Source organism: Brienomyrus brachyistius, chromosome 17, assembly GCF_023856365.1.
Source record: "Brienomyrus brachyistius isolate T26 chromosome 17, BBRACH_0.4, whole genome shotgun sequence".
NCBI lineage: Eukaryota > Metazoa > Chordata > Actinopteri > Osteoglossiformes > Mormyridae > Brienomyrus > Brienomyrus brachyistius.
This window is the reverse complement of record NC_064549.1, coordinates 21670817-21693974: the sequence shown is the minus strand read 5'-3', so window position 1 is coordinate 21693974 and position 23158 is coordinate 21670817. Positions and strand designations below refer to the sequence as shown.

The 23158-nt window shown below is 49.0% G+C and overlaps 1 protein-coding gene across 2 annotated transcripts in view; it reads left to right on the top strand.

Moving 5' to 3' along the window:
- clstn2a (calsyntenin 2a) overlaps positions 1 to 23158 on the top strand; it is a 131783-nt gene that overhangs the window by 41684 nt on the left and 66941 nt on the right. For both annotated transcript variants that reach the window (XM_048980967.1, XM_048980966.1), the window contains exon 2: positions 22183 to 22305. In XM_048980967.1, the coding sequence (XP_048836924.1) occupies positions 22183 to 22305 (123 nt within the window). The remainder of the gene's footprint in view (positions 1 to 22182; positions 22306 to 23158) is intronic.

Below are 23158 nucleotides of genomic sequence, written 5' to 3'. Positions count from 1 at the left end.
GTAAATGCAGCCGGTCGGGTTATGGTGAGGGTAATTCCAGCCGGTGGGGTTATGATGAAGGTAAATTCAGCCGGTGGGGTTACGGTGAGGGTAAATTCAGCCGGTCGGGTTATGGTGAGGGTAATTCCAGCCGGTGGGGTTATGGTGAAGGTAAATTCAGCCGGTGGGGTTACGGTGAGGGTAAATTCAGCCGGTGGGGTTATGGTGAGGGTAAATCCAGCCGGTCGGGTTATGGTGAGGGTAAATTCAGCCGGTGGGGTTAGGGTGAGGGTAAATTCAGCCGGTGGGGTTATGGTGAGGGTAAATTCAGCCGGTCGGGTTACGGTGAGGGTAATTCCAGTCGGTGGGGTTATGGTGAGGGTAATTCCACCCGGTGGGGTTATGGTGAGGGTAAATCCAGCCGGTCGGGTTATGGTGAGGGTAAATTCAGCCGGTGGGGTTAGGGTGAGGGTAAATTCAGCCGGTGGGGTTATGGTGAGGGTAAATTCAGCCGGTCGGGTTACGGTGAGGGTAATTCCAGCCGGTGGGGTTATGGTGAGGGTAAATCCAGCCGGTCGGGTTATGGTGAGGGTAAATTCAGCCGGTGGGGTTATGGTGAGGGTAAATTCAGCCGGTCGGGTTACGGTGAGGGTAATTCCAGCCGGTGGGGTATGGTGAGGGTAAATTCAACCGGTGGGGTTATGGTTGGGGCGGTGCTGGCTTTCAAGTGGGCCTCCAGACAGGCCATTTCATATTACACAGTCTGCTGTACTCATACAGAAACACTCCTCCCTCACCTCTGGTGGCCTTGACCTAAATTCACCCTTTTGATTTATTGGTAATGCACTGCACTAGGAATAAGCCTGTGTCTCGCCCTGGGGGCCCCTGGGAGGGCAGAGGCAAGGGCACCATGATCCTGTGATGCCTTCCGGAAATGAGCTAGTGCCAGGTGCAGCGACCATGGGCCTCTGACCCTACGGTGCCGTGGAATCATGTGTCACCACCTTGGTGACAGGAACTTCGGAAAGGTGCATAACAAAGGACCTCAGCTGAGGAGGGGGTCAAGGTGGTCCATCCATTCATCCAGGATAGACTGGCTTGCATGATCACCAAGGCAACTCACCTCCTGCTTTCCAAACGTGATGAGCAAGAGATAAATGTCCATGTTAACCCTGCTGCCCACTGTCCACTCCATCCTCATGTAGACCTTCACAGCCTTGTGTGATGTCCACAGGATCACTATTACGTGGTACAGTATTACTACTTAGTGTTTCTACTAATCCTACTACTGCTAATGCTATTACTGCTAACATTGCTGTCATTATTATTGAACATTATTCACCACTTATGTTCCTCGCTAATTATTACTGATTATTACTGTCCCCATCAGTGTTATTGTCCTCATCTGTGTTATTGTCCTCATTTGTGTTATTGTCCCCATCAGTGTTATTGTCCCCATCAGTGTTATTGTCCTCATTTGTGTTATTGTCCCCATCAGTGTTATTGTCCTCATCAGTGTTATTGTCCCCATCAGTGTTATTGTCCTCATTTGTGTTATTGTCTCCATCAGTGTTATTGTCCTCATTTGTGTTATTGTCCCCATCAGTGTTATTGTCCTCATTTGTGTTATTGTCCCCATCAGTGTTATTGTCCCCATCAGTGTTATTGTCCTCATCAGTGTTATTGTCCTCATTTGTGTTATTGTCCCCATCAGTGTTACTGTCCCAATCTGTGTTATTGTCTCCATCTGTGTTATTGTCCTCATCAGTGTTATTGTCTTTGATTTCTGCTATTATTGCCATTAGCAGCTTACACCTGTTTCTTGTTTACAAAGTCTGGCTTTCCGCTTCAGCAATAAACAAACTCTACCGCTACCATACCTCTATCTGTCCATCCTGGTCTGTAGATAATGGTGAAGATCAGCTAGGAAGGGCGGAACACGAGCAGCGGTGCCACCGCATGGCACTGGAGAACAGGGCGGCTGGCTACCTGGGCGACAGACAGGAGCTATCTGCGGCATTGGGCTCCGTCGCGTGGTGTTTCCTGATATGCAGATGAATGCCGTAATCTGATCTGTGCCAGGGACTGGCTGTCAGGCTGTAGGTGTAAAATCAACATCCGCCCGGCTTGGGAATAAGCTGCCTTTAACTGAATTGACAATGAAATAAATGAAAGCCACATCTACAGACATATATATATATATATATATATATACACTAATCACCTGTTAAGAAGCCCGCCACTGGGGAAGATGTGAGACTGATCAGATCTTGCTTCAGAGACATCGAAAGGTACCACCGATGATTATTAAAATACCTGTCGCATTAAGTAGTGTCTTTCACCATGCTTTGACACGGTGCTTCTACTAACAACAAACAACATGTATTCTGGTTTTGGGACAATCACGGCTGAAATAACCTACATGTAAGTCAGGATTTTCTCTTTTTTTACTTAAATCATTTTGTAGTGCGCTGCGTCAGTGAAACACTATCACACCCATAACCACCAGCTTTAAGGCAGAATAACTATTAAATTAACAAGAGGCTTGAAGCTGAGGACACGATTTAATCTGCAAGAATGTCATGCTTATATACTCCTATATAATGGAATCCACAGTACAAGGTACGAGAAATGCTGCTGTGTGGTCATGATCAGGCCTCGTGGTCTCATTCTCCTGCATGTTGTATAATTCAACCCTCATCAGTGACTGTAATCAGTGTCTGTGAGCTTGTCTTTTACAAGCAACACACCCCCAGGCTCTGTGACAGCAGAGTGGTAAAAAGAGCAGCGATGGGAAGATGTTGTATATGGTGACATAACATCCTGCCAACTTTTAGCTGAAAGCAGGGCCGTCTGACCCTATATGCAACTGAGACGACTGCTTAGGGTGCGAAATTTTAGGGGGCACTGACTTACCAGCCAATTTCGCTTTGCTTCAGATGGTGGACGTCAGTTCTGATACCCATCTAGTGCACTGTAACAGCAAGGGTCTGGAAAAAGCCTGTGTCTTTCTTTAAAATGCAAAAAATCATTAAATATGACATAGTTGTAAAGAACCCATATCACTACTTGGGTTTGTGGAGATGAGCTTAAATGAGTAAATGTGAAATGCCAGGAGAGGTACAGTTTGTATGGAGCTTACAGGCCTGGACGTCCGGACAGCTCTGTCAGCTGAGCCTGGAACTCTGCTAAGTCCCTGCGTGTGAAATTTCCTCCTCGCTGTGAAATCCTTTCTGGAACTGTGGTAAATCCTGGTGAAGAAAGTGTTGCTTTGGTCACAGAGGGGATTATATCTCCAGCATAGTCGGATGCAGCATTAGGCTGTGTTTGATTCCCTTCTGTCGCTGAAGAGCATCTCGAAGAGGCGAAAAGACTTTATCTTCCTCTCCCCGGACGGCTTTCCTGGGGCGTAGGGATACGCATGTGTGCCCAGGGAATGTGTGCTGCGACTCGTTTAATAAATACCCACATTGGGATGCTGATGTGCTCAGAACATCTTAAAAGTCATTCAAAGTTTCCGTCCTGATTGGTTCTGTGAGTTTGTGTTTGGTCTTCAGCGAGCCAGGCCTTTTCAGGCTTCTACCTGTGCCTAGGGGATTGCAGCCAGCCCTGACATCTGCTGCTGACCTTCTGCGTCCCTCTTCATCATCTGTCCCGCTCCCCTCTGCGTCCTTCTTCATCATCGGCCCCACCTCTTCCTCCCTCTTCATCATCTGTCCCGCCTCTTCGTCACTCTTCATCATCTGACTCTCCCCCACATTGTGCTACCAACTCCACCATCACATCTCACTAGATCAGCGCTAACTTTGATGCTGCACAGTTACATTTATGGTGCATCCCGTAAGGTTGGCTGCCCTTGGCTCCCTCCCCTAAGCCCCTGTTTTTCATGTCGAACGGAAGGCAACCTGTTACAGCCAAAAACTGTCAAAAGTAGACAGCGCTCACTCCCCTGCCCTGCCCACCTGGAAGACCTGAGCTGTATGTCTGTCAGTCACTACTGAGTGATGATACGTGTAGGCCAATGGGATCTAGCGGCTCGGGGGACGGTGCAGTGGGCAGTGTAGGGCGTCCCTTACATGTTACCCCCTACTAGTCAGGCTCTGGAGACCGAGCCAGTAATGCACATTGAACATGGTTGGGAACAAGCCTGTGACTGGAGCCTTCTCCTATTCCCCAGCGATGATGGAAAACATACTCGCTGCTGAGACGGTCACCATGGCAATTCCTGTCCACCTGATGTGCTGTGCTCTTTGGATATCCCCCCCCCCCCCCACTCCCCACCCGCCGCCCCAGCAACAATCCCCGGTGTATTGGCTAATCTGGTCCAGCTCTACTTTGGCCCTGTGTGGTGACGGAGGGTGCTGCCAGTTCTGCTCATGCGCTCAGGAATGGCGCCCCCCACCCCCCCCACCCCCCTCTGTGTGAGTCACAGAGTTCTCTCCTGGCCTGTCCCCTCCGGTGCCCGAAAGTGCTTCCAGCTGGCTCGGCCCTCTGCAAGGCAGCTAAAAATCCGAGCTGACAGCAGGGGATTGTGGGAAATGCCTGCACTCCCACATGATCCTTCTGAAAGGACACAGCAAAGAAGAACAGGGCCTATGGTGTTTATTTAAACACAATGACAAGCGGGGCCTTAAATCATCCTCAGGAAAAGCATATTTCACGATCACAAGCCGCAGGCCATGTGAGCTGTGGCGGGTAGCGTTTGGTGCGCGGTGTCCTGCACGGCTGCGGTTTATTACTATGCGCAAACACGTGCCTGGATTAGAGTGGCCGGCACATTAAAGCCAGCCTAAGCACTTCATTAATCTTTCATCCCATCGTTTAGTTTTACGCCGAAACATTTTCTTCCTCTGTGTCTCCGCCTCTCCGCTCTGAAAGTGCTTCGCCGGACGGGAAATCAGCCACCGGCTGCGTCCTGAGAGTGCAGCTCCAGCTCCTTCCGGACCTCAGTATGAGCACAAACAGGGAGTTTCAGTGCCCCCCCCCCCCCCCCCCCCATCCCTCCAAGCCCAGATGCCTTTGATGCTAACGGCACTTTGAACTCGGAGGCAGTGCCGGTTTACTCTGTGCGCCGAACTCCTTAAATATTCATGGTGTTGTAGGTCTCCTGGATCCCCGACGAGGGGTTTTATTCACAATAAGGCTGATTTATGCCCCTGGGTCCTTGCCTGCACAAAGGCCCCTGCCCCAATAAAGTAAAAATATTACACCTCGACTTTATCTCTCAGTCACTTTACATCCTCGAGCTCGCGGAAGCCGCTCGAAATTCCCCTTCTAGCTCCTTACAGCACCAGCACCGGTGGTGTGAGAATCACCGATGTTGGAGGCAGCCATCTTGCCTGCACCCCCCCCCTCCACTTTGGTCCCTGACTGTGGCTGTGTTTTTTCTTCAGAGTGTATAGGCTTGCACTTGGCTGACCTTATATGGAATATGTTTTATTCTACGGTCTAATTGTGATTTCAGTTCTGCATGCACTAGGTGCTGTATCCTCAAGCAGTACTTACACTTACATTCAAAGTCCATTCAAAGTCAATGCAAGAAGCCATTACGTATAATCACAGGTTTTATCGCATTTTGTCCCCCTCCCCTGCTGGTGGCGCTCTGCTCATTTAAACATAACGAGCGTCTTCAATTGATGCCCAATTTTGTTCTTAAAGGCTTATGCACAAAGAAGTGAGATTATCTGTGAGTAGCTGGCCACCACCGCTGCCGGCCCCCGTTCGCCTTCCACAGGTTTCAAGGTTGCCGATTATGTTAGAACAGCTTCTGCGCTAAAGGAGAGCAGGTCAGCTGACATGCAGCCAATCAGCAGTCTCCATGCTGCTCTCTGCCTAAACTCAGAGGAAGGTCACTGTAATCATGGATACTGTACTAGTTCGGTTGGTGGTGGGTTTATGGTATGGTGACATGTCACATGAGGAGGTGGAGTGGGGGGGGTGATGGATACCAAGCAGACGAGGTATTATTAACCCTGATTTATCTCAGACGCTGTTTTCATTTACCTTGCACAGCCCTGACTTTATAAACCATCCACGTTTATCATGGCATCAACAGATCAGTGTGAGAGAGTGTGTGAGAGAGTGTGTGATAGTGTGTGAAGTGTGTCAGTGTGTGTCGGTGTGCGAAGTGTGTGAGAGTATGTGTCATTGTGTGAGAGTGTGTATGTCAGTGTGTGTGTTAGTGTGTGTGTGAGAGAGTGTGTGAAGTGTGTGAGTGTGTGTTAGTGTGTGAGAGTGTGTGTGTCAATGTGTGTGTGAGAGTGTATGTCAGTGTGTGAAGCGTGTGAGAGTGTGTGTCTGTGTGTGTGTGTCAGTGTGTGAGAGTGTGTGTCAGTGTGTGTGTCAGTGTATGTCAGTTTGTGAGAGTGTGTGTCAGTCTGTGAGAGTGTGTGAGAGCACATGGGGAATGGACATCACACAGCAAGGGGTGGGGTTTGAGTCCCCCCTCCTCTTCCATTTTCTTAAACTGCAGCTCCTGTCAGCACCGCAAGGTGATGCCTCCTCACACTCGCTTTTTTGGGTCACGGCTGCTGCCTGCAGAGACCCCAGGACAGCAATCTCATGTTTTATTGATGCATATTTGCTGCTGTTATCATTAGCGATGCTTTCATTGCATTCATTTTTTCATATTATAGCTGCTGAATAAATTCCCCATGCTTTCACAGTAGGCTGTGTCACGTGCGTGTACATACACATATGCGCACACACACACACACACACACACAGACACACACACATTTGCATTCATGTCTTTGTGGGGACCTATAGGCATAACCCTAATCCCAACATGATAACCTTAACCCCCCCCCAGCCCTGATCTTAACCATAACTTACCTGAAAGGAGTCTGAAAAATGGTCTCCACATCATCAAAAAAACTGGTTTTATTAGCACACACCTGTGCGCACATACACAGTAAAACACACACACACATACAGTCACACACACATGCACACGCACATGCACACAGGTCTGCTTCAGAATTCCCTTGTTAGAGCAACATCCTCACAGAATCAGCTGAAACAGTTCAGCCACCATCCAGAATAATCCGGGAGACCAAAGCGGCGCACGGCGGCAAACAGACCTGGCAGCTTCAAAGGGAAGGGGCTCTCTGCCCAAGTTGGGGGCGACCGGGGGACTCCGGCAGGCCTGATGCAAGCCCCGGAAAGTGCTTTGCGTGATTCGGCAGGCCGACAGGGAAAAGGGAAACTTTAAAGGGCTGGAAAGCGAGTGACTCGGTGGCTTCGGGCAGTGGAGGGGTTAGCCGGGCCACAAGGCAGGCGGGGAGGGGGATAGGTGCTGGGGGGAGCTCAGGGGGCTCTGGAATTGTGCTGGGCCTTTCCGGGCAGCCTGAGGGGAAGCATCAGAGGGAGGGTGGGAAAGTTTATACACCCGCCGGCAGACACTCACGTACAGAACAAATAACTGTTCACACCTTGTCATTTCACCTGGAGCAATTCCGCTTAAGCGCCTGCTCCGGACGCACGATTATAATGGAGGAGCATCCTGCTTCACGTCCGTCGTTCTGCTTGTGCTGTAGAGGGAACGACTTTGTCCTTTGGTAAATGAAAGGCTCTTTGAGCTCTTGGATGGATTAAAAGATGATTTCGATGAGCCGTGATTAAAGAGGGGGGATGTGACCGGCATAGCGGCTTGTGTGACGCGCGTGCTTGACTGACCTGCGTGTGATTATTCATGCTAGCGACACCTCACCCCTCCCACCCCCCAGGTCCCTCAGCCCTCCTTCTTCAGCCCTCGCTTCCTCTCACCCAGATTCCCGTCCATTTTCATGGCTGTTACTCGGCTGCAGGCTATAGCTCTGTGTGTCCCTGGGAGCCTGGAGTCTGACTCTGTGTGTAGCCTGTCAAGGCTTTTAAAAATAGCGGCTGTATGGAGCGCGCATGCCGTGACTCTCCCGCTATGAATTATGAATCATTCTGCTGTACAATATCTGCAAATGTTTATAACTTTAGCAAAATCTGTGACATTCCCAGAATACGTAAATATTAAAGGACAATATTAAATGATTTATGCTTATTTCTTCCTGATGCAATGAATAGAGAAGAAAGAAGTTGAATTTTTCCGTGGCAATCGACTCACGAGCACGACTCTTGACTCTTCCCTGCACCGAGCTTCTCTCCGCGTTAAATGCGCCGCTCGCGATCGCAGGCTTCAACCTGCTGTGTGGCTTAGCTCAGTGTGTGCTACTGACGGCTGTGATTGTTGGAAAATGGTTCTCTGTGCACTGTGGTGACCCTGGGAAGCGTAACTCATGCTGGAACAAGCTTCTGGTTGAGGTCCCTTGGCTTGGGGTTATAGGAGAGACGCGCATAGACACACACACACACACTTTGTATTCATATCGTTGTGGGGACCCTCCATTAATTTCTATGGGGAAAACTCTAATCCCAACATGACCTTAACCCCCCACCCAGCCCTAACCTCAACTATAAGTAACCAAACAAAATACAAGACCTTTGGCAATTTTTGTTTTCTGATTGCAGTCACAGACCTGAAAAATGGTCCCCACAATATCAAAATAACAGGTTTTTATCACATTGTGGGGGACATTTGGTAATATAAATATATATAAATATAAATGTAATATAAACATAATCTATGCACACACACGCATGCACGCACACACACACGCGCGCGCATGCACACATGCACTGACAGAGACACAGACAGACAGACAGGCAGACAGACACACAAAGTTTGCATATCTTTCGTAATTTTTAGTTTTTTTCATTGCATACAGTTCTCTTTTTTTTGTATAAAATTGAGCCTGTGACCCTGGGGCTGCCAGAGGTGGGGGCATTAGGGGTGTGCCGGGGAGGGGGTTAAACACAAAAACAGGATCCAGCCGTGGAATAAAAGCAGATTGAGTAAGACGTCCACATAAGCAAAATAAATGGCAGCGTTACCCTCCTGGTGCTGCTGGGAACACCGCCCCCTGCCAGCCTCGTCTCTTACAGTTTTGGGTAATTTGCCTCAATTTATAATCACCCAGAAAACCATAAGCGTGTCCCTGCCCCCTCCACCTCCTCCGGGAGGGTTAGCAACTGAGACCGCATGACGGAGGGTGGGGGGAGCATTGATCATCAGTGTGTCCAGCATCAGCGTCGCTGTCAATGCCGCTGCGAACGAGAGAGTATGCAAATGCATGGCCTCAGGGGGGCGCTGCTGTGACACCTGTCCGTCATGACTGACTGTTTGCACTCTCATCCGTGGGATTCTATTGTCATTTTCGGGATGCGAGCTTCATTCTGCTCTTAAGATTCCACAAACATAAAGAATAAGGCGGGAGAGGGACAGTCCTGTGAGAGGTACCCAGGCGTGAAGGTCAGGGGTGCCTCTGCTAAACAGGCTCGCCTCCTGGCCCCCCATGAGCTCCCAGAAGCCATCTGGAGGGGCCCAAGACTGATAATATCCCCACCCCCTGCAACTCACCCCCCGTCCCAGATCATCCCTCACCATCTCAACCATCTCGAGAATGCCGGTTTATCTGTGAAAAACCGCCCGCATTACCATCTAACTGGAATTGACAATGGTAATTGCTTTTCCAGTCATGCTATTTAGAAGTCCCAAGGTCCCAGCTGGCATGCCCCCCCAGGACAGGATGTCAGTCCATCGCAGTGCACACCAAAAGAAAAGATTAATTTTACTGGTTCGAAAATTGTATTTGGAGACAAATACCATGTGAACGACACCATGTGAACAAGCAGAACTGTGTCACATTTACTTGATATCATTAGTATTAATATAGTTATTGCTGTCGTTCATAATCATCCTGTGTTCCTCACCTCCTTCCTCCTTCACTCCCTCTGCTTCCTCACTGTCTCGGCTGTGTGTTGCTTTATCTCCGGCTCTCGTTTGATCCGTCTGACATTCGCACACATGGCTCGCGGTGATTAATGTTGGCGTCGGCTGCAGCATGCTCGGCTGCATCTGCGGCAGACCTACCCCCCCCCCCACCCATCCACAGCAGAGGCTATCGCCAAACAGCTCCACGAAAAGCAGCCCAACACCTGAGTGCACCGTTAGATAAGCGCTACATGCGTAAGATTAATCGTCACGTCCGGAGTGTGGGCGGGGCTGGGCGGGGCTGGGCGGGGAGGTGCCTGGAGGTGCTCCGCTCCGAAATCACACGCATGAAGCCCTTTGATGAATGGGCACTGCAGTGCACTTTAATACTTTTATTTGTCGGGTATTTGTAATGAAAAATGAAACAAATGCAAGAGTTGACCGGGAGAAAGAGGGATCAGTGAGCTTGGAGCATGCTGACGGTCCCGGGTGCAGGGTTGTGGGGTCTTATTGAGCCCAGCGGGCAGTGGAGCCGGGGCTGCCCTCCCCTACAGTAAATACATCTCAGGCTGGAGTGTGAGTGAGGGTCAGAACGAACAATCTCCCCCCCCCACAAACAGTGTTTCTGTGAGAGTCTCCATGCAGCTAGTGTCACCCATTATGGGTCTCAGCAGCGCCCCCAATGGGTTAGGGTCCTACAGTAAGGGCTGTCAGTTCATAGGGAAGCGCTACTTACACATGCACAGCGATGTGGGGTGACTGTCGGCTCCTTGCGTGGAAGTTCCAGCCTTTCGTCCACCTTGCGGGAATCTTCACAGTCCGCAGCGTCCAACGTTTACAGACAATCATTCGATCAGGGGTGGTTGTGTTGCTGACAATCGCTTGTAATGAGAGGCCAGTGGAGAACGGCCAGCTATCAGGAGGTGCAAAAGTAACAGCAGAGCGGAGGGCAGAAGGATCTCAAAGGTTCTGAAGGCAGTGGCGGGTCCGACCGGCTGGGTCAGCCTCATATAGCCTAATACAGTGTGTATCTGAATGCCTGCTTCAGCATTTGGGGCTTGACCACTGCCCCCCCCCCCAAAGCCCCCTCTGTCCCGGGTCTTCAGCGCCACACTTTTTCATCTTCCGCCTCGTCACGTGCGCCACTCTTTGGACCGGCGGAGCCTTTAACTAATCAGGCCCGATTGAGATGCTAATTGCACCTCTCACATCGTCTGACAGAACAAGTTACTGGAGAAGCTGCTGTACATTTCAATGACGTTAACTGATCTGTAAAAAACTGCCATCTCCAAGCTAACAAAACGTCCCCTCTATTCGTGAGACAACACAAAGCATATTCACTGATTTAATTTACTGAGATTAATCAGTCAGCCATTCAACGACATCAGGAGTAATCACTGATTAATTGAAAACAAATTAGCACTGTATGATGTATAATTATTTATTTACAATTATTCCTTTTTCCCTACAATTTGTTTGGACCTAGCTGAAGGAAATCTTTGGCTTCTCTGCTCAGCAACTCAATCAAAAAGCTGAATATCTGGTCCCTTGTTCCGTCTCATGCACCACGAAAGACTCTGCTGTTGATGGGACGCCTTGGTGCCACTGATTTGTGAAGCTGGCATCTTTGCAGGGATGGAAAGCTGCCATTATCACCTCCATCATCTCACCAGGTTACACACTGTCTTCCGTCCCAAGAACATTCGGGAGAATGAGCACGGTCTCGACCTGCAGCTTGTGCCTGGCCTGTGCTTTTGGGAGGGGCGAGCTCGCTGAAAATGAAACGACATGTTCCAGGAGCTGTGAAAATCACAGCCGAGGTCCATAAGTCAGCATCCTTGTGGGGACTGCTGATTGGCTGATGTGGGTCAAGGGGGTCGGCCATTGATTGGATGAGAGTCGCTCTGCATGGGCAGCAAACCCCACAGAGGATGATGGTTATTTCCCTGGTGAGCGTCACTGGTCTGCTGCGTGTTTTCTGGCTTTGAGGATTTGAGTAAATCTGAGTAAAAGTATATGGTTCATTCAAAATGGATCCTCTTCCCCAAGCTCAATGCCATATTATTCAGTTGATGACTGTGGATGTGAGGCTCCTGCTGCCCCCGGATTGTGTATGTGATTCTGCCTGAGACCTCCTGCCTGTGGACCCCCAAATGGAATTGTGTTGTATGTTCCTCTGAAAGCAGAGGAGTCTGTTGTCAAGGAGCCCCATGATGAAAGCTGGTAAATATGGGAAGGCGAGCGAGATTACCGCCATCAGCGATTCCACGTGTCGCGTTGCAGCGACGGGGAGGGTCACGTAACCTCCCACACGCTTTGTCTCCCCGCTGCATGTTGTTTTCATGGCGGCGAATCCATGCCGGTTTCGCCAAAGGGTAACGCGATTTACTCTGCTGTTTGGCTTTAATTGTACTCCGAGAATGGAAATCTGAATAATGAACTTGACGGTAATCACCCGCAATTAAGCGGCAAAAAGCCAGATTTGGAACACCACAACAATAAGCAATCGGCAGTGTCGGGCCACGACACGCAAATACGCGCATCCTGCGAGGTCTTCGCTCACCTCCACGTAGGCGAAACCCATCGCTCTCGCTGCCGTGAGCGATTCTGTCGTAGGTACGTCGAGAGGCATCCGGCTGTGTGTTTGTTCTGTATTTAATTATGCTGTCTGTCTTCGGTGGGCGCTAGTGAGGCGTTGACAGGGCGTGCTAACAGCTTGTAGTGAGAGACAGGAAGGCAGAGCAACTCGCTGCTGTCGACGGGGAGCGGACATGTTTGAGAGATTCGTTTGTTTACTCTTCTCTCAGGAAAGGTCCATCCCTGTGACAGGCGGCGAAATAACCTCCCTGTCACACAGCAAACGTGATGGGAATTTCATAACCCTGAGGCTTTTCTCCTTACCCTGGGGAAAGGAAAATATCGATTAACATTTTCCACTGTTGACTTTAGGAACCGTGGTGGATCGCAACACTCGCTGAAATATAACAGGGATTATTTCCCACTAGAGTGCTTTTTTTCCTGTTTTCTGAGCTCATTGAATTCAAACACAAAAGTATGTCCCCTGGAAAACCATTATCACACAGACAAAAGTTAAATGCATTAGCTGGCTCGCTGCGAGTTTCGCACGGACAGCGGAAACAGACCGTCGGCACGTGCTGGGCCAACATCAACAAACGGTGCCAGAGACGAATCAAGGAGGCGCCTGCAGAGGGTTTGATAAATCTCAGCAGGACCATTACCACAGCTGGCTCAGGATTAATAATACTTACATTCTTGTAAAGGCGTGGCATGCGAGGAATGCTGCTGTGATGTAGCCACATCAATGGGAATCTCACATGAAATAAGGTAAGAAACCACAGACAACAAACCCGGACTGGTCCAAGTTGCTTCTCACTGTACCAAGTTCAAATCCGTCTTAAACAGGACCTGTCCAGGGCCTCCTCAGAATCCTCCGGAAAGACAGCTGGGTCCGTCTGAGTTTTATATCGTTCGGGTCACCGCCCCGCCAGCACTGACTGACAGAAATGGCCACCCACATGAGAGGGAGAAAATGACGGTGACAGGAGTCATGGAAGCTGGCTTTTGCAGTGCCATCCTCACCCCCCCCCCAATGCTGCCGATGCCATTACGTTTGTAGTGATGGGCAGGTATGTCTGCCCTCCCCCCAGAGACTGGACCCCCCCCCACCCCTTTTCAGGCAGCTGCGGAAAACAGTCCATTACTGGGGCCTGAATGCATTAGCTCCTGGGGGGGGCTTTAAGTCAGCAGCTCTCAGAAAGCCCAAGTCCTGCCCGGAGCACATCACCCCCCCCCCCCCCCCCCACCCTCCCCATCTGGCATTAAGCCTTAGCCAGAGAGATGAAGAGGGCGGGTCAGCGCCCCGTGTGGGACATGTCATTATGTGTGACAGCGACAAGGCTAACAAGATTAGCACAAGCAACAGCTCCAGCTAGGGGATAGATGTCACATCAAAAGGCAGCCAGTCAAGCAGATTACCACTGCCCGCGTTTATTTACCTGGCTTTGGGGGATTTTTACTACTGTTTCTTGCCTGATTGGTGCAGGTAGGCAGACAGGCCCTGCAGTGTGGACACATAAATATTCAGGGGTTTGAACCCTGGCAGGACTGGACTCCAGGGGCTGCATTAACTGCTCCCCCCCCCCTTGCTCCAAATCCAGTGTGGCAGGTACCAAGCCGCCCTCAACTCAGACCGGTACAGCTGTCTGAGGCCATAGTCACATCCCAAACAGTGTAGCATCGCCCCTCAGATTTTGGGTCTAGTGTTCAGTGCCACTGCTGTCTGGGGGACAGTCCCACATTGTCCCCTGACCCTTTGGGGGGGGGGGGGACGGTACTGCCAGGGGGTGGCAGAGAGGAACCATGAGACTGGAGTCCATCTCGTTAGCTCACAGACTGGATGCTCAGCCTCTGTATGGCCCTGAGTATCACCAGGGCTGTTATAGAACAGAACCATCATTAAAACATTTCCCTACAATGGCAGGTGGATGTTAGGGGTATTTTTCTGTGAAATATATTGAGGGATGTGTGGCGAATTAGATCACACAGAAGACCTTTAAACTCACATCCCATGTTTTACTAACACGCATGTGTCCTATCAAAGCAGAGGCAGCCTCTGTGTTCTTCTGTCACTGAAGAATTTTAATGATTCTTTCTTTGTGTTCATCCATTTTCACGGCAATCGAATTAATCCGTCAGCCGAATGCAGCAATAATATTAGGGAAGCATTCATTAAATTTCTGTCAGAAAGGCCATTGTTGCGATTCCAGAGCGTAGGATGGATGGGGGAATTCTGTGCTGTGACACCCCTCTGCTGTCATCCCCACACTTCAGGCCTTTCGTCCGGACTCTTGTTATGGAGTTAATAGTAGCCTGGCATGTAGTTTGACAAAGAATGAGGAGGCAGTTTCATAAAAAGAAGGAAAAATTAGTCTGTCAATTTGCCATTCGTTTTTTCCGATGCGTGAATTCTCTAAACGCCCACGTTGTGCGTGAGTGACGTACCACGCTCAGGGCCCTGAGCTGCTGAAATAGGGCCCCCCTTCCTGTATCCCGCAGAATCACCCCTCCTGGGTCTGAAGATCATGACTACATATCAGCAAATGTGGATTCTGTGTTTGTCTCGGATGGTGTACATCTTTTGTGGACGGTGTGCTTTTTCGCAGACAACACGGTTTGTTATGGGCAATGTGCTTTCATGAAGAGTGCGCTTTTTCTCAGATGCCGAATTTTGTCACCAAAAACGCACTTTGTCATAGATCTGTGTATTTTCACGGACCACGCGCTCGGTCACGGACGCCATTTTTTTTTATGGACAGCATGCTTTTTCACGGATGGTGTACTTTGTCACAGACAACATGCTTTTCCATGGACAATGCACTTTTTCACAGACAATGTGCTTTTTTCAAGGATTGTATACTTTCTCACAATTGACAAGCTTTGTCGCAGACAGCACTTTGAAAGATGATGTTCTCTTTCACAGATGGCATTCTCTTTCACTGATGGCATTCTCTTTCACTGATGACACATTGTCACGGATGGCGTCCTCTTTCACACATGGTGTTATCTTTCACAGACAGCATTCTCTTTCACTGTTGGCACATTTTGTACATATTGATTTTTCACGGACAGCATGCTTTTCCATGGACAACAAATTTTGTTACTTTGTCACGTTTTTTCATGAAAAATGCGCACAAATGATTTCATGGATGGTGTTTTCACGCGGACAGCACATTTCACATGGACGATATGCTTTTTCATGGACGATGCACTTTGTCGCGGACGGCTCGCTTTTTTCACAGAGACAATGAGCTTTTTCACAAAGTGCTTTTTTGCTTTTTCACAGATGATGTGCTTTTTCAAGGACAACATGCTTTGTCATGGATGATACGCTTTTTCACAGATGATACCTTTTTTATGGACGCATACTTTTCCACGAACAACCCACTTTGTCACAGATGGCTCTCTTTTTCACAGACAGCATTCTCTTTCACAGATGGTGTGCTCTTTCACGGACGGCACGCCTCATCATGGACATTGCGCTTTTCCACATACAGCGTATTTTTTCAATGACAACACACTTTGTCACAGACAGTGCGCTTTGTCACAGATGGAACACTTTTATACAGACTATAACAGAGAAAAATGAAGGACAGCAGCCCGACCATTTCAGCTGCACTGGGTGTGACACTGCTCTGGTGTGTATATACAGCTGCACCCCCCCCCCTCACTCGCTAATGCTGACCAAAGCCGTCTGGCACCATTCCTCACTTCCTGGCTCTGTGACTGTAAATCTGCTCTTTCGTAGGGGGTTCCATTGCCTCCTATTTCCACACTAATACAAGGTCTAGTGTACACTTGATGGGAGTGGGGCGAGCCTGGGGGCCTGGGTCACCTTGGTCTCCACGTGGGGGCCACAGTGCAGTATGGGGCCCGTCTCATTGCCGTGCAGGGTCGCAGCGAGGTTTTGGGATGGCCCGGGACATCTGCCGATGTCACCCACTCAGCGGAAACACACAATTAAATATTTAGGGCATGGTTCTTTGTGGGTGGGGAGTTGGGGTGAATGATGAATCCTGGGATTTTTCCGAAATTGAGGTTTAGGGGGGAAAGTGGATCCCTCTGCAAAAAAGCATAAACTGCCAGGCTGCATCTGAGAGGGGGTCAGGAGCAGGAAATGTAATTAGATTTACTGAAACTTTAATGTCACCCGCCTTCCCTTTACAGTCAAATGAAAGTAAATGGACTTTCCTGCCCTTCATTACTAATTCAAAGAGCTTTGATTGGTCCAGATCCTAATAGGCCCATATGAAATATTCAGGCATTGGGAAGCAGCCTGCTGTCACTTTTAGATAGTAGCAAATTGTGAATAAGCCCCCCCCCCCCCCCGCCACATACACACACACATGAACGGTGAGTTTGAAAAGATAGCCGTATATTTCAGATGGGTGGGGGACGTGTGATGTCACCTTGCTGTGTGACACTCGTTTGCGGCTGAGGGTGTGAATGCTGAAGGCAGGGATGTGAATGTGGGGGGGGGGGCTGCGGCTTGCCTTGAAACACATGTCGTCCATGTTCTCTGTCATTTTGGCCTCAAAAGCAGAGAAGCGGCAGAGCAGCGTGAGATAAGAGGCAAGAAGGTGTTAAAGGTTCAAAGCAGAGAGAGAGAGAGAGAGAGAGAGAGAGCAGACGTGGGGGGGAAGGGGGCAGTTTGCATGGCCTCGCTGACGAGGTGGGAGTCCAAGTGATCTGACAGACCCATTGTGTCCACCCGCCTCATAGCAAACTGCACCTCCGTTCCCGTCCATCGAGGTACTGTGTTCATCTCGGCTTCTGTGCTGAGCGTATCTATCAAAGCTTAATTTCATCCAGATTTTTCCATTAATTAAACATCCATAAAAGCGGCAGGTATGCCCACGGACTACGGCTGATGTGACTCCGCGATGCTCTGGTCCCTCATGGGGATACAAAATTATCTGTCACGTCAAACCGGCAGCTGCTTTAATTACCGCCGAGACACGGGAGGAAGTCACTGGTGCTGAGGTCAGGGGCGGCCCCCCCCTTCACCGTGGCACTACTGAAATCTCTGTCGCAATATAAAAACATCCCCCCCCCCCCCACCGGACCAACCAGCATTTGAAGTAGGTCCCCACTGGTATCAGCCCACCCTCGAGAAACTGGCCAGATATACTGGGGCATTCAGTGTGGAGCAAGAAAGTGAGACCCTTCCCACCAAACCAAGAGAAGGCAGACAGTCCCTTCGATGGCTTTATTTTTGGACGTGTGAACATTTTTGCTTCCCTGCCATAATCTTTAGAAGCGCATGCTGACAGGACAAGGCAGCTGAACATCGACAACATAAAAAATAACATGCTTTTTTTTAACTAAGGCCGAAAAGAAACATTTATAAATGTGTCTCTTTTGTACTCTGGTGGCATCAGCGCTTGCCCCAAAGGCATCAGGCTCAGGTTTGCCTCCCCAGGCACTTTTCCTGCCCCAGGGCACCCCACCACCCCCCCGAAGGGCCACCATCCCTGTCTCGTTGCCACAGATAATCGGCTCTTTGTTTGAGGACGACAGCACAGCCTGGTTCTTATCACATCCCAGGACCTTCCCAGAAAGGTCACCTTCTCGAAAAAAAACCCACGATAAGTAAAATTATCATAGGTCAAATCAGGCAGTCAGGCTAGAAAAGAAAAGCACAATCGATTCCAGAATATCCTTCGCTGGAAATATAGAACAACGCATGAAATAGTGACCGACAGCATTTCGCAGTGGGAGGTTGATCAAATAGCATTTCACTGCATTTGGCACTGCATGCAGGAGGCTTCCATAGCAGGGTGGACTCACAATGGAAGCCTCCTGTCTCCTGGGGGGAGCTGAAAGCTGATCTTCTTTCTGTTCGCCCATGTTAAGGCTCCCTAACCCTACAATATCCCCCCACGGGTAGAGCTCACGCCCATGTACTGTGGTCCAGCCTCGCACGCCAGAGCGAAAGCGTTTGTTCAAGCACCACCCATCAGCTGGGGGGGGGGTCCCAGGACGGGGGCTGGTTTCTGCAGGTTTACCAACAGTGAGGATGTAACTGCAGGAGCAGCAGCAAAGCTCCACCTCTGCTTAGCTTGTATCTCACCCCGATCGCATTTAAAGTGTAACAGCTTGATTAGTCCAACGGGAGACAGCTGCTTCCCATTAACCGAGAGCTTTGCCACTGCGCTGCTGCTGAGCCCCATGCCAGCTCACCACACACGTCATTGTTTAGTCCCCGAACAATCTTAGACAAACTGTCAGCCATTTTAAAGCTTTCTTAAAAAGGCACTTTGCACGCACTTCGGCCTATCTCTGCGCCTTCATCACCCCATGCAACTGATTAGTAATTCTGTAAAAGCTACGTCTCAATGACCGTAATTCAGGCGGACGGGTCACATAAGACCTTTATTAAAAATGATACACGATGCATGAGCTGTGAGCCTATTTTATAGCGCCCTGCACAGAGAATAACAGTATCAGGCAGCTGCTGTTTTTACATGTTTATGTATTTATATAAAGACATCAGGCATGACTTTATGTAGCCCGTTTATCAAGAGCACATTAAAACATTTCCAGTAAATATTAATGAAAATACCAGCGACATCAAATGAAAGACCTGTCAGCAGGGAATCAGGGGATGAACGTATGCTGGGTGGTGCTCAAATGGGACCGACCCCCATCTGGAACACCACCCCCCACCCCCAACCCCATCCCCAAGTACACAGTGTCCCAGCTGTGGCAGCAGCAGACCATGATGTGGAACAAAAAGAAATCAACAGAGTGCAGCCACAGCCTTTCCATTCAACTAAATATGAACTGGTAGGTTCTTCCGTAAAGCAGTCAGGAACGCAGATTAGCTGTGATTCAGCCTCTGTCATTTACGTTCTGTTTAGCCAATGCTTTTATCCAAAGAGATGCATATTTTTAGAGAGAGACACAGAGCCAGCTAGTTCCTGGAGCAATTGGGATTAGGAGCCCTATTCAAGGGCTCAACAGTGAAATCCCCCTGACAACAGTGGGATTTGATCCCACAACCACCTGACAGGGCAAACAGCATTCTGAGACACACGCCACCTGCTGTCAGCAAGCACATGTTGAGCATCATGTGCCTTCCTATTATAATTATGGGATGTGTGTCCTTATATTCCACTTCCCCAAAAGCAACCGCGTGTGTGTGTGTGTGTGACCAGCTCCGCTCTGGAGGACACAGGTTTGCTTACGCAACAGATGTAAAGTAGGGACGGTGATATAAAACACAGCAGATGACAAAAAGGTTTAACAAAGCGATCTTCGCAAATAGCGTGTGTTCATTAAGCTGAAGGAGATTTCTTGCAAGGGAGGAATTTTCGTAGCCTTTTGAAGTAATAAAGGAAGCAGATTTTTTCTCTTGTTATCTTTTTAATTATGTTCTCAGTATTTAAGATGGATATTGCGGCACTCTAATCTGTGGAACTTTGTTTTTATAAGCCTGAGATTCATCTGAAATGGTGGCAGAGCAGCTGATTTGCATTTACATTCACCTGCTCGTCCATCCATCCGTCCGCCCCGCCCCTTTAAGCATGTATTCATCCTTGCACGATTAAGTGAGGGTGCACTGGTAAGGTGGATTCACGTCACTGTGATGAGGTGGCGTACTGACCGGCTGGTACACACATGACTCCTTATTTCCATGGAAACCGAATCCCCTCTTTGCTCCTGACAGGAGAAGCTCACAGTCACTGTCTGATATTCAGGACCAGAAGCGCATCATGGACCCTGCGATGTCACGGACACACTCGGCTGACATTTCTGTCCCCATAGTCATAAAATTTAAACTTTTCATTCAGTGGCACCATTTAAAAATGCAATGTTACCATGTGTTACTTTCCGTTATGATAATTTAAATCATGCTCGTAGCGATATCTACAGGCCAGAGAGACTTCTGCTTAGCGTATCCGATAAGATCTGAATCCAGCTCAGCACTGAATCCACTTCATGCAAACGAACATGTACTTTGTATATCGCAGCTACTCGTTTGCCTTTGTCAAGCCGAAGCTTTTATCCAAAGTGACATCAGTTTAGACCTATACTTGCTGCTGAATGAAACTGTGCATGAACCGTTGCTGTAAGGTGCAGGGTGTTTATATAGTAAATCACCCAAATCCGATAATAGACACAGATTGTCATAATTGGTACGCAAGTACGCATTCACCTTTAAAAGTGATACGTGCGCCAATCGATTGTTGTAACAGCGTGAATGTGCACGTATTTTATTTGCATTTGTGCAGATATGACAAGAAATTATCATGCATTTTAAGCTTTATATGCTAATACGTGCTTCATTTGTGGCATAGAGGTTCACGGAGGTCACAAATCACCTTCTCTCCTTGTACTCCCTGCTGATCACGCGGCATTCCTGACAAACATGCTCCTAGCGCCAGAACACGCATTTAAAACCAGGAAGAAGAAACCATTTGGACTACTTTATGCAGCGTAGGTATATATTGTGCATCAGTGGATGTGCTCAGGTTATGAGAAACTGCATGTGAATTGGCAGCAAAGTTTCTCACGCAGGAATTTTCGAAAGACACCAGGGCCAGATGCGGCTATCGCTGACAGGTGCGGGATTCTGCGGGACGAGGCCTTCTGTCCGTCTGACAGGGGGCATTCTGCAGCAGTAACGATGCAACCCAGTCAGCCTCAAACACACCCCCCCTCCCCCCGCAAGAATGACGAGGCTGATTGAAAGCTTACCCAGCCCCCCCCCAACCTAGGAGCTGATTACCAAAAGCATGTGTCTCTTTGGCTGGGGTAAATACTAACTCTGACTTGTACATTCAGCTTTTCCTGTTCGTAAAAACCCCTCACTTACCTGCACTAAAATTTTAGTTATTCTGTTTTCGGAACTAAATCTTTGGCAGTGAAATGACTTTTTCTTTTAAACTTTTATATTGGAATCATATTTTTAAAGTACATGTTTAAATATTTCAGGAAATGCGTTCTTTACTTATGGTGCTGAGCTGTGAAATTTTATTTCAAGCAGGGGCTGGTGTACCATTGCTGTATGGTAACTGGGTCACAGTGGCATTAAGGAGGGACGTGATAATCTATAAAGCTGAACCCCCCAGGGCACTTACTGGCATTTAAGAGTGAACAGGAGTGTCTCAAGAGTGCACCTTGGGGAGTATCTTTCTGGGGTACCTTTAGGGAGCAATTGATCTTTAAAAATTAAATACAAGCAAATTATATGAGTTCTGTAGCATAAATAAAATCCCAGAGACTGTCCCTCATTGTGGGCAGCTGTAGTATCACCTGCTGATTCTGCTGGAAGCCTGGTGGCTCAGGTCGAGGTCACTCACTCGCTCATTGTGCAGCCATTGCTCTCCGGCGCCCCCTGTAGAGGACTGTTTGGTAGTGCTTCCCCCTTCTGGTCCTTTCTGTTGAGGCTGACTGCATGTCGTGGGCCAAGAGTTTCTCCTTACGCAAGTGTGGGGACGGGGGGGGGGGGGGGGGGGCAGCCACGCCCACTTTCCACTGTGTTCTCCACACCGCTGAGACAGTATGCATTGTTGGTGCCTCAATTGCGACAATCGATCCACTTCCTCCCTCCAAGGCGCATTTAAAGGACGGAAAAAAGATCAGTGGGATAAATATATTTGGGAAAGATGGAAATAATGGAGAGCGTCCCAGGACGGGGGAGGGGGTGTGCCTATTATAGTAATCGCTATCGACTGTTCCATTTCTTTATTTATTTCAGTGAGGAACAAATCAAATGTGTTTAACGGAGTAGCCTGCGGCTAACTGGCATGTATCTCTCTCTCTCTCTTTCTCTCTCTCTCTTTCTCTCTATCTCTCTCTCTTTCTCCCTGCAGTGAACAAACACAAACCCTGGATTGAGACTTCTTACCACGGGGTGATCACAGAGAATGCAGACACTGTGCTGCTTGACCCCCCACTGGTGGCTCTGGATAAGGACGCCCCTGTGCCCTACGCAGGTGAGCGAGGGGTTGCGTGGGTGGGGGAGCTTCTCGTAATGGTTATAGACACAGGTGATTGAACTGCTTCACCGAGCTTCTGTTTGCCTACTGCTCAACTTGCAGTCTGGGGACTTGGCTTACCTCTATGCTGTAAGTCAAGTAGGTTTTATTGTCATTTCAGCCATACGCAGTGTACAGTGAAATGAGATAACGTGCCTGCAGGACCATGGTGCAACACGGAGCAGGACAAAACAGAGAGACATCATAAATGCAGACAGGACAGAAGCGCAACAATACAATTTGACAAGACAAGACAGAAAACATACAGTGCAAATTAACAAATTAACCGTATGCTGCAGTATGGGGTCTCAGGTTACCTGTATGCTGCAGTATGGGGTCGTAGGTTACCTGTGTGCTGCAGTATGGGGTCGTAGGTTACCTGTGTGCTGCAGTATGGGGTCGTAGTTTACCTGTGTGCTGCAGTATGGGGTCGTAGGTTACCTGTATGCTGCAGTATGGACCTTAGGTTACCTATATGCTGCAGTATGGGGTCGTAGGTTACCTGTGTGCTGCAGTATGGGGTCGTAGGTTACCTGTGTGCTGCAGTATGGGGTCGAAATTTACCTGTGTGCTGCAGTATGGGGTCGTAGGTTACCTGTATGCTGCAGTATGGACCTTAGGTTACCTGTATGCTGCAGTATGGGGTCGTAGGTTACCTATATGCTGCAGTATGGGGTCGTAGGTTACCTGTGTGCTGCAGTATGGGGTCGTAGGTTACCTGTATGCTGCAGTATGGGGTCGTAGGTTACCTGTATGCTGCAGTATGGGGTCGTAGGTTACCTGTATGCTGCAGTATGGGGTCATAGGTTAC